The 17,618-nt window shown below is 34.5% G+C and overlaps 2 protein-coding genes across 8 annotated transcripts in view; one reads left to right on the forward strand and one right to left on the reverse strand.

Moving 5' to 3' along the window:
* Cog5 (component of oligomeric golgi complex 5) overlaps nucleotides 1-17,618 on the forward strand; it is a 374,945-nt gene that overhangs the window by 346,977 nt on the left and 10,350 nt on the right. For 4 of the 5 annotated variants that reach the window (XM_046422368.2, XM_046422369.2, XM_046422371.2 and 1 more), the window contains one exon: nucleotides 1,769-2,562. The exons of the other annotated variant lie outside the window; for it this stretch is intronic. In XM_046422368.2, the coding sequence (XP_046278324.1) occupies nucleotides 1,769-1,880 (112 nt within the window). In that variant the 3' untranslated portion in view covers nucleotides 1,881-2,562. Of the gene's footprint in view, nucleotides 1-1,768; nucleotides 2,563-17,618 lie in introns of those variants that run through there. 5 annotated transcript variants of the gene reach the window in all.
* Nucleotides 2,713-17,618, reverse strand: part of Hbp1 (HMG-box transcription factor 1) — a 29,292-nt gene continuing 14,386 nt past the window's right edge. For all 3 annotated transcript variants that reach the window (XM_046422372.1, XM_046422373.2, XM_058572156.1), the window contains 6 exons: nucleotides 17,505-17,617; nucleotides 14,821-14,977; nucleotides 13,882-14,026; nucleotides 7,990-8,307; nucleotides 4,857-4,998; nucleotides 2,713-3,815 (listed from right to left, as the gene is read on the reverse strand). In XM_046422372.1, the coding sequence (XP_046278328.1) occupies nucleotides 3,798-3,815; nucleotides 4,857-4,998; nucleotides 7,990-8,307; nucleotides 13,882-14,026; nucleotides 14,821-14,977; nucleotides 17,505-17,617 (893 nt within the window). In that variant the 3' untranslated portion in view covers nucleotides 2,713-3,797. The remainder of the gene's footprint in view (nucleotides 3,816-4,856; nucleotides 4,999-7,989; nucleotides 8,308-13,881; nucleotides 14,027-14,820; nucleotides 14,978-17,504; nucleotide 17,618) is intronic.

Raw genomic sequence — 17,618 nt, forward strand, 5'->3', positions numbered from 1 at the left:
CATGAGATGGTCAAAGATGAACAGGCCCTTTCTCAGCTGCTAACCTAATAGGGAAATATTTCATTTTCAGCAATGTATGAACAAATACCCTTGGTCTCTCTCTGGGTGGATAAGGGTTCAGACTAATAATCACAAGTGCAGTTTAGCTGTATTGCACATTATTTGGTAATAAAAAAGAAAAATACCAAGTGATGTGAGGTCTTTTTAGGCCACATCAAACTGTCAGGAAGCCAGCAATTGCGTGGAAAAGGGCTGGGTGGAGGTCTATGAAGAAGCTGGTACTCACTCAGCTGTATATGAGTCGGGCACTGTGCTATAGTGACTCAGGCTTAGCAAATGTTATTACGCTTCAGGAGGAGAGCTCTTGTTGTAATGTAGGGAAGACTGTCCAGGAGGGGGAAAGCCAGCACCAGGATGACCACCCAAGAGGTGACAGCATTCTTCAGGACACAAGACAGCAGGGGTTCAAATAAGCAAAGTGAAGATCAAGGACTCTATGTGTAAATATGTGAGGTGAATTTATAGGAGTGAAAGAGAACTGATAGAAACCTTAAGATGCTGGTGTCCTCTGTTACAACAAGGGAAGGCAGGCAGAACACTGCCCTAAGTGTTTGGTAGGTTAGGGTTAGGGTTAGGTTTGAGGGATACCTGGAAGCAGATGTGTTAACGATGTCCAAAAGACAGTAAACAGAAATCAGGAGGGTGGTCAGGGCTGGAAGAAAGAGATATGAGAATTATTGCTGTATGAAGGTGATTGATGGTAGAAAACACTGCAGATTGAATGATTTCAGTGTTTGGGAGAAAAAAAAAAAAAGAAAAACCAGTTAAGAGTTATATATTAAATGGGACTTGAGACTGAATATGTGAGTTATAATGGAATTAACATCTTTATAGAAATGTTCTACCTCAAAGTGTGAAATTTTGAAGAAAACAGTGTCACAAAAATTGATTTGTATACCTTGCACTTAAGAGGCCAAAATGAACAATCTTAGAACCATTCTTTTTAGCTTCCGCTTAACCAGATGATGTAGTTCTGGGAATGGCAAGTTTTCCCAAAAGGGTCAGACACATTTTAGATTTTGGAGGCTCTATAATCTCTTCCTGAACCATTAACTTGGCCATGGTGATGTAAAAGCAGCCCTAAACCATAGACAGAACGAGCACAGAGTGACATTTTGCCTACAGGCATTTGCTGACCCTGATATAATTCATGAAAAAATACCATCATGAATTTACGTGGAACCACGTACCCTTGACTAAATTCAGACTGCTTCTCATCACGTAACTTAAAAAAAGAGTCCTATAACTTTCTAGTTGTGGATTGTGTGTAGTCCATAAAATATTGTGAATATCATGTACCTACTAGTGGTTACCATACATGCCAAAGGACCCCACCCCCAGCACTCCTAAACATGTCTTTCCAAGGTGTCATCTCCTTCGTTCTGTGAATACACACAAACTATGTGTAGCTTTCAGAGGTGTCTTCAGTAGGGAAGCAGGGGGAAGGGAAACAACACATATTTAGAAGCCAGAGAGCCTATGACTAGATCACTACATAAAATGCAGATTGACAAAGTTTGCAGTTTTGCATTTTACTTTGTAGTTACCATAGTAACACTATCATTAAATGTTTGAGGCTGTGAGTTACTTCCTGTGTGGTATAGCAGTTCCAGAAATGGATTTATTTCTATCTTTTTAAAAATACTATTTACCCCCCAAACTGTTTAATGTGGGTAATGTTATGATACTGTTTTCAATTTGGTTTCAGGGGAGCCCTGGAAGCTTATGTTCAATCAGTGAGAAGTAGAGAAGGCAAAGAATTTGCACCAGTGTATCCCATAATGGTTCAGCTGCTTCAGAAAGCTATGTCTGCTCAATAATAATGTGAAACCTTCGTTAATCTACATACTGCACTAACCCAAAATATGCAGTTACTATGCAATATTGTTGAAGATTGTAAATGATCTTGTCCCATTTCTCTTTAACATTTTGACTTTAGATGTCAAATTAGGATCTTCAGCACAACCTCATGGACCTGATTTTTCCAGAAATAACCCAACTTTTTTTCCTCCTGATTTCAGATTTTTGTAATAAACTAGCTGAAGTTTCTTTTCCATCACATTCCCCTATGGTTACAGTCTTTAAAAACAGGGATATGATCAAGTGACAATACTAGGTACTCTGCTTCCCCCAACCTGCCTGCTTCTGCATTAAGTGTGTAGGCCAGTGGTTCCCAAATAGGACTGCATATTCACATCGTCAGAGAAATTTTTTAAATCATGAGGCCTAAGTTTCACCCTAGTTGATACATTTTGGAGTGGTGGAAACTAGGCATCAATATTTCTAAAAGCATGTCCCTAAAGAGATTCTAATGTGCAGCAGTTTGTTAACCAGTGGCACATCCCAAAGCTCAGACATACCACACCACTAAATGTTCTCTAAATGTCAAACTATAATAAAGCAAGGTTTTCTTTATACTTTGTCATTTTATTAAAAGCAGACATTGGTGGTTCAACCTTGTAACAAAGATGACAAGTTAAAAATAAATTTTCTTCTACCAGAGTCTATAAAGTCTTTATTTGTCTATTGCTCTTGCCCCATTAATTTTAAAAATGCGTCAATACCCTCATAATTAATAAAGTCTGTTTTCCATCTCCTGATCATTTTATTTTGACAATTCATATATAAAATTTAGTCCAGATCAATCAGAAGTCAGAGATAAACTTTTTTCATTTTATTTGAAATAATATACAAGAATATAGTGTGCAAAATTGAGGGGCAACATCATGAAGAAGTGTAAATGAACTGAAATCAATTTTACAGTTGTGATTCCTAACCAGAAACACCACTTGGTAAGTAACATGAAAAGCCATGATTGTAGCTCAGAGCAAAAGCAGCTGTATTGCCAATGTATTTGCTCTAATTTTAGACAGTTGGAGGAAAAGTAAAGTGCAAGTGTTGCACTGCAATAAGTGCAAAGTCTGCCCCCACCATAAAGATATGATGACAAAATATATTTAAGATACGTGGCTGAGGAGATATAGAACACAAAGTTTAAAAATACAATGGTGTCGGACTGTTAATAGCACCATTACAGTGACTATATCCCAATGCTATTAACTAACTTTACCTTGGCCCAGGCTAGGTCTCCACTGCAATAATGGATTAGTGCTGCCACCTGCTGCATGAACTCAGCATGCCTGTGGTAACTGCAGCAGGTGGCATTTTTTGCTGGGACAGCCACACCATCCACCTTCCACATGTTACACAGTCTCTTGGCACTGGCCAGACTAAGAGCGCCTGTTTGGCACAGATGCTGGGCCACATGGTGGGTGCTCACAGAAAGGCCAACCCCAGCTTCTGCTTCATTTCATCTTGTTTACAATACAGATTAATAAGCAGTAAGGAGCCAATGTATAGACAGCAGTTACATATTTTTAAATTCCCCTTTGATACGATTTAAAATAAAACAAGTATACACTTCTCTCTTTCTACTATACTTTAGCACCACAGGATATCAAATTTTCAAGCCTATATTACCTGATAGACATATATGAAGTTTGGAAGGAAAATAAGGCAATTTGGTTTACAATGTTGATAGTTTTAGCATACTTAATGCTCTAATGGAGAAAGCAAATCCTCACTCATATTATTAAATCATTTCAAGACTCAATGCTATCAGTATCTTATGGTCACACGAATTCGGGACAAATGGTGAGACCTGGATCTTCTTAAGTCTTTCCATCAAAGAGTCAATGTTTATGCAACTATAGACTTAAGAACATAAGCATCCTGGTTTAATGTTGTTGTGAGCCCTGTGGAAATAAAATTAAACTCAGTGAATGTTTAAAAATCAATACATAATAATTCTATATATGAAAGCTCAGATGTGTAAGATAATGTTTATAAATTTACTATTTAAAAAAGATTGCTTTCTCAAAGATCATTTTAAATTTTGTTAATACTTTTTATAAAAGATGAGATGGATTAGGGCAAACATAAAAGAGATACAGGTCAAGTCCTACCACATGAAATTCTAAACTAATGAAGTTTAACTTCCAAAATCAAGTTCAGCCACCTTCTCACCTATTACTTTAAAACTTTATGCAGATGTGACCTGCATGTTACTATAGAAATAGGCATAAATATATAGAATGAATTTAAAATGTCCTTTTAACCAGCCCTCCTGTTAACTACTGACCTCTCTTCCCTTTTTTAGTGAAGAGCCCAATCTGCCCTATCGTGTGACATTTTCTTGTAATTGATCTAAAAACAGTAAACATAAAAAATGCTAGTCTAGTAATAGAAAAGTTCTAAGAAACAAGTCTATCTGAGACAGCATTATCATGATACAAAATTGTTTACCACCATTTCTGGGCCTATATCTTCTTTTGAGGTTTTTAATCTAAAAATTCTGTGCCTATGGCAGAAGTGACCCCTGGATGTCAGTAAACATACACCCACACCAGCATCCTCATTAGTTTCTCACCAATTAAGGACAGAAAGGCTGGTGAGACCTGCCACCAAAATTAGACAAAATTTCTACTGTGGTATTAATAGGTTAATAATGCTCATCTTTCAACCCAGCTAGAAATAAAAACTATCTTTCCAACTCAACATTTAAGACAAACATTCATTATAAAGTAGCTTCGGATTTCTATTTGCATACTAAGGGAGTGAATGCACAGAAAGTGTTTCCTCATATGATATGAAAATATTATTGGATTATAAAGTATAAAAATGCTAAGAAATAGCATCAATACAACCTTGAAAGGTTGTAACAACTGCTCCATCACTGCAGCACAACTATGGGGATAAGTCAAGATCATTTTAAACAACTACTTGCTGAAACGTACTGAATTGGTTCTTTTCCTTTTCCAACAATCAGGATTTAAACGTTTTTGTTCTTCAGCCAAAGCCTTTGCTTCTAATGTATACATCCTTCTCTCTTCATTCTTCATTTTCTTCCACCTGTCACCAAGGATCACACTTATGGCTCTGTAAAATAAATATTTACACAATGTTGAAGACAAGAATTTTTCACGAAATTCACATCAAGTGCTGCTACTTGAGGCAGAATTATAGTTAAAGATAAAAATCTTGTCCAACATAAAGAAGGGAAAAGGTCAAGGCTGTCAGTCATTTCCAGCAAACTCCCAAGTCATATGGTCCATTTATCATAATCTTGACATTTAAAGCCTCCTTGGAATCATGCCAATATTCTCAATTGCAGAAAGACATCTAAAAGGGCCAGAAATCAGGTATTTTAAAAAGGATCAATTACCACTGGATCTATCCTGGTATACCAGCTTTTAAAAGATGTTTAAGACATAAAAGCAGACAGTATGCAGTATCAGTATAAAGTATTCAACTTGTATTAAAAACTGGTTGTACTTCTAACATATCAGTTATGATCAATGTCATTTTTTATCCATGCAACCATAGTGATTAACTATGCTTGCCTTAATGTTTATCTTATGATGTTCTTATCATTTAAACTGAATTAAAATCAAAAGGTTAAGAAGTCAAATTAATAGGATGTATCGTGATAGAAATTTGTAACTATTTTCCTATTCATACTTGTCACTCTGCTACCAAGCCTATTAAAATAGTCTCACCCCAGGTCACACAGACATAACTCTTCTTCTTTTTTAAGAGTGCCTAACCATTCCATGACACTCACACAAGACAGAAAACCTTGGAATGACTACACAAGTACAAACCAGTGATTTTATACTGATAAGGAAGGTAGACTGCCATCTATGCTTTAGAAGATTGTAACCACGGATTCTCACAAAGAAATACATAGTAAGTATATTTGTCGTTTGTCAACTATGTCAAGGTGGTTAAACCTTGCACTATCTTCTTTTATTAAAAAAAAAATTTTAATAGTTTTAATGGACATGGGTACCATGTAACAGTTGATTTATTTGCCACTTAAACCAGTAAAAACTATTCACATACACACCCTTATCTCAATTTTACAAAATATATGAGATGTTTCTGAATGGGGTGGTTATGTAATACTTGGGAAACAATTTACTCCTTAAGTTAAAACACCATAGATAATAGTCATTATCTATATTCTCTCTTTTTTTAAAATGTCTTTATTATATTTACTTATTTTTATGTGGTGCTGAGGATCGAATCCAATGCCTCACGTGTGTGAGGCAAATGCTCTGCCACTGAGCCACAACCCCAGCCCCTGTATTCCCTTTCTTTATAATTATAAAATAAACACACTGTCTAAATATTCAGTTTTGTAGTGAATTTTTCATCCAGGTTGATGTTTATACCAACTTAAAATAAACTATCTCTCTCTCTGAACTATTTTCATGTCCACTCCCTCAGTTTGCCAAATGAGAATCTCTTTATTCACTGACTTAGAACATCTCTCTATTGGAGAAAGGGAAAAATAATCCTTTTTTCTGTGTGCATGATACTCCAGATTGACTGCAGACCTCAAACATGCTAGGCAAGCACTCTATCACTGAGCTACATCCCTAGCCCATAAGTTCACAAATATGAGATTTTCCCCCTTCAATTTAAAGATAGATAACCTCTGATAACCTTTGATGTTAGATGATGATTAATAAATCACATGGAAGCAATGCTAAAATGCAAAGAAAAATCTATGAGCAATAAAGGGAATAATCTGATACACCGCCCCTAAAAAACAGAAAAAAAAATATATATATATAAGTAAAAATGAGATTTATGCTCTTAATCAAAACAGTTCATTTATCCAGAATTATAAATAAATTTAGAAAGCATCCCTGCTGATACTCAGGGGTGTTAGGGGATAAGACTGATTAATGTGGTATAGGCACAAGAATCTAGTAGCTACATGTCAAAGGACACTAACAATTAGTACCAGATATGTGCAACAAGAATGCAGCCCTGCACCTGTTACTAACACTCTATGGATGGTTTCTCAGATAAAAAATTACTTAAAAAAACAAGAAAGTTAAAAGTTATTCTTACAAGGTCTTTAAAATTTTAAGTGTATTTCAATATTACATATTACTCACCAGATAAAAGATTTCCAAACTGAATTTTTAAAAAGCACTATAGTTAAACCCACTTTTTTTTCAAACTGATGAAGAAATGGAAGACTAGAACTTTAATGTCCAAAGTCACACAAATGACACACCCAAGAGTTCAAAAACTGCACTGAAAAGGCCCTTAGAATGCTTTACTCAATAATTCTATCCTACAGATTGTGAAGAAATAACCAGATGCTAAGCCAAAGCTATTCATGTTACTTGTAATATTTTGTAAGGGAAACTGTGTATTAATGCAAAGATGCATATAGGATGAGAAGCTTTTCTTCTAAAATGTAAATACTACTTAAGATCTCAAAATACTCAAATCTGAATTTACAACTGAATTGTGTGATTAATCACTTAACTTATGGTACCAAAGGTAAATGAAATGGCTGTTTTGATCATTAGAGAAATAGGAAGACTGGAAGAAGAGAGCTTTAACATAAGAGAGAATATGATTGGTTTGAGAGTGACAAAGGACTCAGATGAAGTAAGGCTACAGGAAACAGTAGGCAAGATTTGAGTTCATTTTTATTTCTGGGCTCTACTAAAGACGACTCAAAAGTCAGTCTTTTGACAAATCTGGCAGCTTAGACAAATTGCCAATGGTTGCACATTCCATATTAAGACTCAATTATAAAATCCTTGAAATATGACACAAGATAGTGCTAGATTTCTTCGATAAAGATACAATCTACCAGGTAAATGATATTCTTATTTTAAAAGGTAGATCCTTGCCACTGAAAGAGCCCAATGTATTATCGGTCCATTTATTGTAAAGTAAAACCTGACCCAAAATATTCCACTTAAACTTACTTTAAGGTCAACCTAATAGGAAGAATTCAAATAAAGCTATTGAAAAATAAAATTTACGTAATATCCCAGTTACCGTGAAGTGTTCTGAAATATTAATAATTATAATCAGAATTATTACTATGTTTACCTGTTATCTTTCCCTGGATACATCTGAGTATATTCAACTCTGTATTTTTTGGCAAAAAGCATGAAGGCATTCATTGGTCTTTTGCACTTATTAGGAGAAGTGGCACTCACAGTCCCTGAGCTGTGGTTTTTGACAGCTTTAGCATACAAAGAATTGGAAGAGAGCTGTGATGATCCAGGTGAGCCACAGTTTTTACTGAATCCAGATCCTGCAAAGTCTTGACCACCAGGTCCTCCACAAGACAAAGATGCACGACGCTGACGAGCCATACTACTTAACACATAAACTGCAGAAGAATCCATAGGTGTGAAGTCATAGCTAGAAAATTTAAGAAATTTTATTAGCATGGTTTTAATTCAATTTGGATTATCCAAATTCTAAAAAAAAGGATAAAAAATATCCTTAACATCTGATTAGAGAGTTAACACATCTTTCCTTATATAGTTTTTCAAACACTACTTTTAACTTTTGCCATCAATAGTTGCTTGTATAATAAAACTTTATGTATACATTGACTAAAATAATTAATTTTAAAAAACTCTGCAAATCATGAAAAAGTTCGAAACAAAAAAGACTCCAAATCACCCAAAATAATCTAATTGGTGTATTTTATTCATAGTAACTCCTTCAGATTCCACAAAACCCATTTATCCTTTAGATTCATTTTTTGATAAATCTGACAATCTGATTTTGTAGCCTATAGGAACCTAAAACTAGAAAAATTAAAAATGGGGTAGCAGACAGATACTAAGGACTAACTACTACAGAGGACAAAAGGTTATATAAGGGCAGCCAAAAGCTGTTAATGTGGCTAAAGGAACTTAAAGAGCACTATAATCTGGTAATCTGAATAGGTACAGAGTCCCCAAACAGGCCCTTTCAAGAATTATAACATAGCCTAGTATATTAAAAGTTCATAGTAAAAATACACCTTCAATCAGGAAAGGCCCTGTTTTCTTTTGTGAATTCAGTTTTACATAAGCATGGAAATAAGTTGTCCATATTCTGTTTCCTTTCTTCACTAAGTTTACTTAGAGAATACCATTACCCCCTCCTTTTATATGAAGAAAACCCTGAGACATAAGGTATTATTCACCCAATGCCACACTACTAGGATCCAAATCCAAGAACTGTCCCTCTCCAAAGCCCCAGGTCTCTTCACCAATACATGGGGCATTGCCATTGACTATAAACTCAAGGTAAACAAACACTGAGAATATTAGATGAAAATATGAGTAAATGTAGACTAAAACCTAATGATATACCAGTCAAAAGAATTAATTTTTGCTTCAACAGTGTTAACTCTTCCTATACATTCTACTTTCTTGTCAGAAAACCTTTTTATTCAGTGTTCCTTTCCCTGAAACAGAAATTCTGGCAATACATCAAAACAAGCTGATATTAGCTATAGGAATAGCATCTGCCCAATGATGCTCAATCACAAACTGTGTTTACAAGCTTCTCAATTTATTGTTGACTTCTGGCTCTTACCAAGCTAGAAACAAATGTCCTTTTCTGAAAATCGTGATCCAAAACCCTGCCCTGAATCCCTCCTGGTACCTGAGAATTTATTCCAGGTTTCTCCTGGACTGTTTGTTCTACCTCTCTTTCCTTTCTGCCCTCCCTATACCAGGCATCATCTCCCTAAGCACCCACAATTCGTAATCTAATCACGATGAAATACTCTTGAACAGATTGGAAGAGTTAAATGAAGCAGAGGCATACCATTTACTATAGTGAAAATGATCTCTACCAATTTTCAGCCATGCAATCAATGTCTTTGTTCTTAAAGGTACTACATGAAATAAACGTACTTATATTATTACTCCAATATTAATAAATGTTGGGGAAAACTTATGTCTCCAACATTAATAATGTTGGAAAATCTGTATTATTTTCCATAGATAAAAGAGCTTAAGCCCCTCCCATATAAAGTTTAGAAAAACAGCAAACTTAGGCACTGTAAATGAATAGGACACAAAATTACTCATCTATACTAAAGAAAATTATAATTTAAAAAACCAAAGACAAAGAGTAAGATAATTACTAAAATTTGAAAACTCCACCATCTAGTGACACAAATCTATCCTCTATTCCTATTATGGATACAAATAAAATATTCAAAGAACTAGACTGGAAGCTAAGAAGCATGTTCATGTCTTAGTTCATTTTTAAATTAATTCTAGAGAATGTAATAATGTAAAATTGTAATTGGGTTCAAATCCCAGCTCTGCCACTTACTAGTAATAGGACCTTGGGCAAGTAAAATAAAACATCTAGCCTCAGTTTATTAACTGTAAAAAAAGATTAACAGAAACTATAGCAATGTTGCTGAGAAAAAAATAAATGTAAAACACTTAAGGCAGATGCTGGCACTTAGATTAGTAGGTAAGAGTACTAAATTCTTTACAAGGTCAATGCCTGAACTGGGCATGTTACCTTAAGATCCTCTCTCCCCCCCACCCCCACACAAAGAGAGTGATGAAGTGTGAGTAAATTAACATATAGTAGAATCTCAGTAAGTTATCACATTGCCTGAAAAAAAAAAAGCTTTACAATTTCCAAAGTGACTGTTATAGCCCTGCCTGGTACTTCAAAGGTTGGCCTCAATTATCAATTTCTCAGAATGAGCTTCTTCAAATTCTGCTCTCACTTCTATAGCACAATCACAAATTGTGTTTAAAAGCTTATCAACTTATTATTGACTTTTGGCTCTTACCAAGCTAGAAACAAATGTCCTTTTCTGAAAATCATGATCCAAAATCCTGCCCTGAATCCTTCCATGTACCTGAGAATTTATTCTAGGTTTCTCCTGGACTGTTTGTTCTACCTCTCTTTCCTTTCTGCCCTCCCTACACCAGGCATCATCTCCCTAAGCACCCAAATCATAATCTAATCACAATAAAAGTTCAGTCAGCTTCATACTCCTTCTTCATGGCTTCTCATAAATGAAACTGCCATCTTCCACTCCTTTCAGGGAGAGGGAAGAAGGCATTGCTTTTATATTGCAGACACTCAACAGTAAAATAAGACCATCTTAAAGGTATTATTCAAAAGGAAGAGGGATAAAAACTTGGGACTCTTAGAAAAACAAGAGGTAGATAGCCAAGTTTTCCTTTTTGCTTTAAAAGTTTTGCATCATGTAATACTTGACATATTAAAATGTGTGTAACAAAAGTTATGAAGCATAAAAAGAAATACTAGTGAATCCAAAATCTAAATTAAATTGAGTATTTCTAATATCACTAAAATTACAAATTTACTATCCCCAAATAACTACTCTCCTTAGTGGTTTACCATTCCTTCATTCTCTCAGAAATTTTATTATAAAAATAATATACTGGTTATAAACAGTATAGTAGCACCTTTATTTATTTGATTTTATGTGGTGCTGAGGATCAAACCAAGTGCCTCATATGTGTGAGGCAAGTGCTCTAACACTGAGTCACAACCCCAACCCAAGCTGTTCATTTTATTAACATAATAATATTTTGTGTAAAAGACTTAATAGGACTGGCTGGGCAGGTGACTCATGCTATTACTGGGGAGCCTGAGCCAGGAGGATCACAAGTTCAAAGCCAGCCTCAGCAGCTTAGCAAGTTCCTGTCTCAAAACAAAAAACAGGCTGGGGATATGGCTCAGTGGTAAAATACCCCTGGTTTCAATCCCTGATACAAATATATATATATATTTTTATAGGCCTGACAACTATCCTTTCAAAAATCTGCTTACTGGGTGGGCCTTTGACTGCCACCTAGAACTTGAATTTGAGAATTCTCATCATTTCTACAAATAATAAGAGTACTTTACTATGCTTAAATTGTGTACAAATAATACTCTGAACACCAGATTTCCTTTTGAAAGTTTGGAATCTGGGTACATGCCAAACAGAGACAGCCTATGTGACCAGCCCAATATTCTGGGTCCTGAGTGGCCAATAAACTTCCCTGGCAGAAAACATAAATAATGTCATAATTCACTGCTAGGGGAACAAAGAGTTCCCTGAATGACTCCACTGGGAGAGGTTCCCTGGAAGGTTCATCCAGACTTTACCCCGTGTTTTTTCCCTTTCTTTATTTTGTATTGTACTCTTTTGTCTTAATAAATCATACTCATAAGCACAAGTATATGCTAAGTCTTGTGAGATCCAATCTGACCAGCAAATCATTGAACATGGGGATGGTTTGGGAAACCTGACATGATTATATAATGTGTACCATATATAATATATAAAGCTTATATAATAAAACGTAATTACATTTATGTTATCAGATACGTTTCTAAAGAACAGGATTCTATAAAAATGAATTATACTGTGTATGTTTCTAAGACTAATTTTTTATTTAACATTATTTTAAAAATAGATCCATGTTTTAAAACGCGTAGCTAAGGTTCGTTCATTTTTCCACAGATAGAAAGAATTCCACTCTAAGATTGTATCACAATTTATATGGTAAAATCCAATTAATTGTTATTAATATTGTTTACACATTTTTGCTGTGAGCAATACAGCTATGAACTTCTTTATGTATCTCCTTTCACAAGTCTACAAAAATTTATTTCTCTAGGGTATATATTATAGGAATAGAACTGCTGATATTCACTATTACAATATAAAGTCAAACTATCTCCCCAAACTTTTCTATCTGGTTCCATTCTTACCAAAATATAGGAATAATTACTGATATACACACTAAAACATATGTAATCCTTAAAATTTGTCTGATTTTCTACACTTTTTCAAAGAAGAGTATATTTAGATCCAATTACTGAGCAAATGGCCTATGTCAAGCCCTATGCTAATTGCTTTTTAAATAATAGCCTCAATTTTCCTTATAATAAATGTAATAACCTTATATTAAATAGAATAAAATGAAATCTATATGCTAAGAAACTTTTGAGAATTCTCTACTTTGGGCCCATACCTACCTATGGATTTTATAACTATCATAATGAAAGAATAATTCTTAAAATCCCTAATATCTACATATATGCTTTCTTTGGATAACTTGTGGGAATAGATGATCAACTATCCCATTTCGCCCAGGACTGAGGAGTTTTCAGGAATGGTGGGCTTTTAGTGCTAAAACCAAAGTCCCATATAATGGGGAGAGTTGATCAGCCTTTCTGAGTTTTAGGACTTGTGGGGTTTTGTCCTATTCTGCCACTTACTAGCAAGATGATCTTAGGAAGAACAGTGTCCCTCTCTTAAGTCTTTCCCAATGTCAATTTTTATTTGGTGTCAGTTTTATTATTTGTTAAGCCATGTAACTAATGATCTTGGTCAAAATGAATATTAAACCAAGATGTAGTTAAGAATCACACCCCCTAAAAAAAGAGGAAAAAAAAAAAGGACACAGTTGTGGTCTGGTTCGAAACAACTACTTTTCTTGTTTTTGATTCTGGGACTGAACCCAGGGCCTTGTGTACTCAGTTACATCCCGGTGCTTTTAAAATTTTGAGATATGGTCTTGCAAAGTTACCAAGGCAGGCCTCCACTTGCAATCTTCCTGCCTCAGAGTGGCTGGTATTTCAGAAGTGTGCCAATGCACCCAGCTGCAGTTTTTTGATCTATTTTTTTCAATATACCTATGAAAGTTGATCTGTTAACTAGTTCATCACATAACATGTGATATTCTTCCTAATCTAATCCTAAACATCTTATAAACTCACTTTCCTATATGAGCACTTTATACAAAATTCATTAGCTTATATTTTTAATTGCCTGATTTTTTTTTGTTTAATAGTGTGTGTTTATATACTTTTCTCTACGTCATTCTTTCAATTTTGAAATCATTAAGGTTTTAATTGCCTAAATGTTTGATGTAGCAATTGCTAGGGATATTAAGGATAAACTTTACTAGAAAACAAATGAAAAAAATCCAATATTACCTTTTAAATGTATCAAAAACACCTGAATCATCAAAATTAATGGCATCAGGGTGTCCAGGAGGTAGACATACATCGCCAATATGAATTTCACAACATGGAATGCCATGCTGTACCACAGTCAAGCTTGGATAAAATGATGACCAACCTAAAGTTAAACAAGAGTTGCATAAAGAATGAGAACTGACAGAAAGAACCTAAAGTATGTTATAAGATATATTTCTATATCTTAAAAATAAATTTACTATTTAAAATCACAAAAGATAGCATCGCAATAAAGAAAATACTAGGTATTTCCTTTCAGCAATGTAAAAGCCCTCGATGCTAATTTAATTCAGCATTTTACTTATATAAAGATCTCTACCAATTAGCCCTTCTATTCAGTCTATAAGACTGTAAATGATAAACGGTGATGAGACCATGAAATAGTCCATGAATTATTAAAGTATGCTTAACGTGGTGTAATTGTAATAAGGCTCTTAAGAGTGACTCAGGTTTATAACATATTTGTAGCTCTAAACCAAAATTATGGTTATCGAATATACTCCATTCTCCAAACTATACTAAAATTGTTATTTTTAAGCTTCATGAATCTGAAATTTCCGATATTCACAGAAAGTAAGAGTTCTGCCCAATTATTGCTAAGATACTTAAGCACTATTAAGTACTATTAGAAGAATTTCCTATAGTAGTTTAGTTTGGAATAAATTTTCTCTTCAATTTGTTTTTTTAATCATCAAAGCCATAATATTAAGAAGCATTCTTTTAAAAGTTACTACACATTTGGGCTAGGGTTGGGGCTCAGTGGTAGAGCACTTGCCTAGCATGTGTGAGGCACTGAGTTCGATTCTCAGCACCACATATAAATAAATGAAAAAAATAAAGGTACATCAATATCTTAAAAAAAAAAAAAAGTTACTACAAATTCAAATGAAGCCCTACCTTTATTTTTAACATAGAAAGGGTGGTCCAGTTTACACTCTACAGTAAGTAAGCCATCTTCTACTGTACCAGGATCAAAAGTCAACTTCAGTACAGACTCACCAAATGATACACTTTCTTCATGTGATAACAACTTTAGACCATCAGAACCATAACCCTGAAAACATATGCATAGAGTAAATGAATTGGAAATGCTCAACACACAGTGATGTTTCCATTATGTGTAAGACTTCGTGGAAAAGGTAAAAAGAGCTTTTGAGCAGTGAAGAAAGACACATATGTGAGTAAAACATAGAAGGTAGCATGGAATAAGCATTTTTAACTCAAGTATAAATAATGCTGGTGGAGTTTAATAAAGGAAGATATTGATTCTAAGAGAGAATAGAAAAAGGTTCTAATTCTACTAGAACTAAGATTTAAAAGATGATGGGCTGCTAATGTGGCTCAAGTGGTAGCGCACTCGCCTGGCATGCGTGCGGCCCGGGTTCGATCCTCAGCACCACATACAAAGATGTTGTGTCCACCGAAAACTAAAAAATAAATATTAAAATTCTCTCTCTCTTTCAAAAAAAAAAAAGATGAATGAAATTTAGGTAAAAGGGCATGCCTTGCACCAGGAACAGTTGCATTTAGCAACTTCTTTGAGGAGTGCTAAGTATTTGCTAAAAATACAGTGAAGTCCAGAATTGGGGCAAATGTGACTGAAAGGAGAGGTCAATTAGCAGAGGGATCTTAAAGACAGTCAAGTGCTTAAACTTTTCATTTAGAAGGTACTGAGAAGTCAATGGAAGTATTTTATTAATATGACTGTGTGTGTGTGTGTGTGTGTATTTATTTTAGTTATATGTGGACACAATATCTTTATTTTTTAAAATTTTTTTTTAGGTGGTACTGAGGATTGAACCCAGTACCTCACATGTGCATGGCAAGCACTCTGCCACTGAGCCACAACCCCAGCCAAAGACTGTAAATTTTAAGATGATAATGACTATAAAATACAAAGGATATGCTCATATTCAATAATTTGAGGATACAATGAGAGATACACATGACAGTCCTGAACTGTCAAGTGCACTGGTAGCAGAAACAGACTAAATTTCAATTTAATGAATATTTGTTGAGCATTTAGTACACTCCAGGTGGTGGGCCCTGAAAATACAAACATTAACAAGACACAGAAAATTCACAGAAAAATAAATACACTGATAGCTAGATTATAGTACCCAATCACTATTACAACAGGGCATGAACAAAGTAATGAACTGACAGAGAATGACTATTGAAAATCTTTATGGAAAGAGAATCAACTGAGTACAAAGGGAGAACAGGGAATAGTAAAAGACAATTTCATGATTTTGAATATGATCTTCAAGAAGATAATAACTTTTTTTAAAAAAGGAGGAAAGTAAGCCAGAAAAGTGAAGAACAAGGTATGTTATGGTCATACTAAGCTGAGTTTGAAGAACTAAATGCTATTCATGTAGAGATGCTGTTCATGCAGAAATGTCTTAACATGCAGTTGGAAATGTATAGCTATAGGTTTGGGACATATTTGTAAATAATCAAACTATAAAATCCTCTCTTACTAGAGCTACATGATACTTTAAAAGTAGTCCAATTCCATTTTACAGATCAGAAAGCCAAGGCCCAGAGGGATTAACCATATGCTTAAGTTCAGTCACAAAGTTTCTAGAAGAGCTAGAGAGAAGACCCAGGTTCCCTGATGCCAAGTCCACAGTGTTTTCCACTGCATGTATGGAGGTGCTGCTGACATATAATCAACAAACAGTGGTGAAGAGGAACAGAGCCTTGTATTAGGTACACTTGCCACTATAGGTAGACAGGCAGTAGTCAAAAAAGTCTGAGAACTATGGCAGTGTTATGCTACTTAAATCACAGAAAAACAATGTCAGGAATTAACCTGGTGTGTCAACTGTTGCAGAATAAGCAAGTTTCCACTCCTAGAAATTAAAATAAAACCAGTAAACTCTGAGACAATTTTAGTAGGGTAGTAGAAACCACAGTCAGAATACTATGTACTTTATTAGAAGGAAGAGTAACAGCAAAATGGGGACAACAAAGGCAGCCAAGTTGAGACTATTTTTCTACTAGTTTTCTAAGTTGAATGGTTGAGACTACTCAACAGCAAAAGAAAACAGAATCAAAAAGGAAATTTTAAACAAGCACATTTCATATCCCTATTTTCTTTGCCTACAGTGAAGACAGAAAAATTTAAAGATTTCAAAGTAAAAGGAGTCAACAGATATTTACCCTAATGTTGATCACTACTGCTTTTGCTTTCAATTTAGAAAATGATAGTATTTTATGGAGTCATTTAAAAAGTAACAAAATAATCAATTGTTAATTACCTATAGAGGGATTAACCACTTTATAGACTATCTAAGACAAGGCTTTGATTAGTTTATTTATTATTTATTTTTAATGCCAGGTTAAAATGACAAAGTATAAAATGTAAAATATTCAAAGTATAAAAAAGTGCTAAGATATATACTCTTTATCCTATCTTGAGAAAGTATAATTAATTTAGGTAAGTCTAAAGTCTTCACTACTGTCCATCAAGCTAGCAACAATGCGTGGTCATAAAACTTCTACCTAAAATATAAGATGCCATTGAAACATAAATATTTGAAAGATCAAAAATTTGTAAACAATTTTAAATCAACCTTGTGAGTGCCCATTTGGAGTTCCTCCTCATTATCACAGCCTTCAGCTCTAGCAAAATCTTCAACATCTTGCCATTCCTTATTGCTTCCCTTATGAAAGCACAGTCGTGTGCC

This window comes from Marmota monax, unplaced genomic scaffold (genome assembly GCF_021218885.2).
Source record: "Marmota monax isolate L192 unplaced genomic scaffold, Marmota_monax_Labrador192_F-V1.1 WCK01_AAM20220418_F8-fsc00027, whole genome shotgun sequence".
In the NCBI taxonomy this organism is placed as follows: domain Eukaryota; kingdom Metazoa; phylum Chordata; class Mammalia; order Rodentia; family Sciuridae; genus Marmota; species Marmota monax.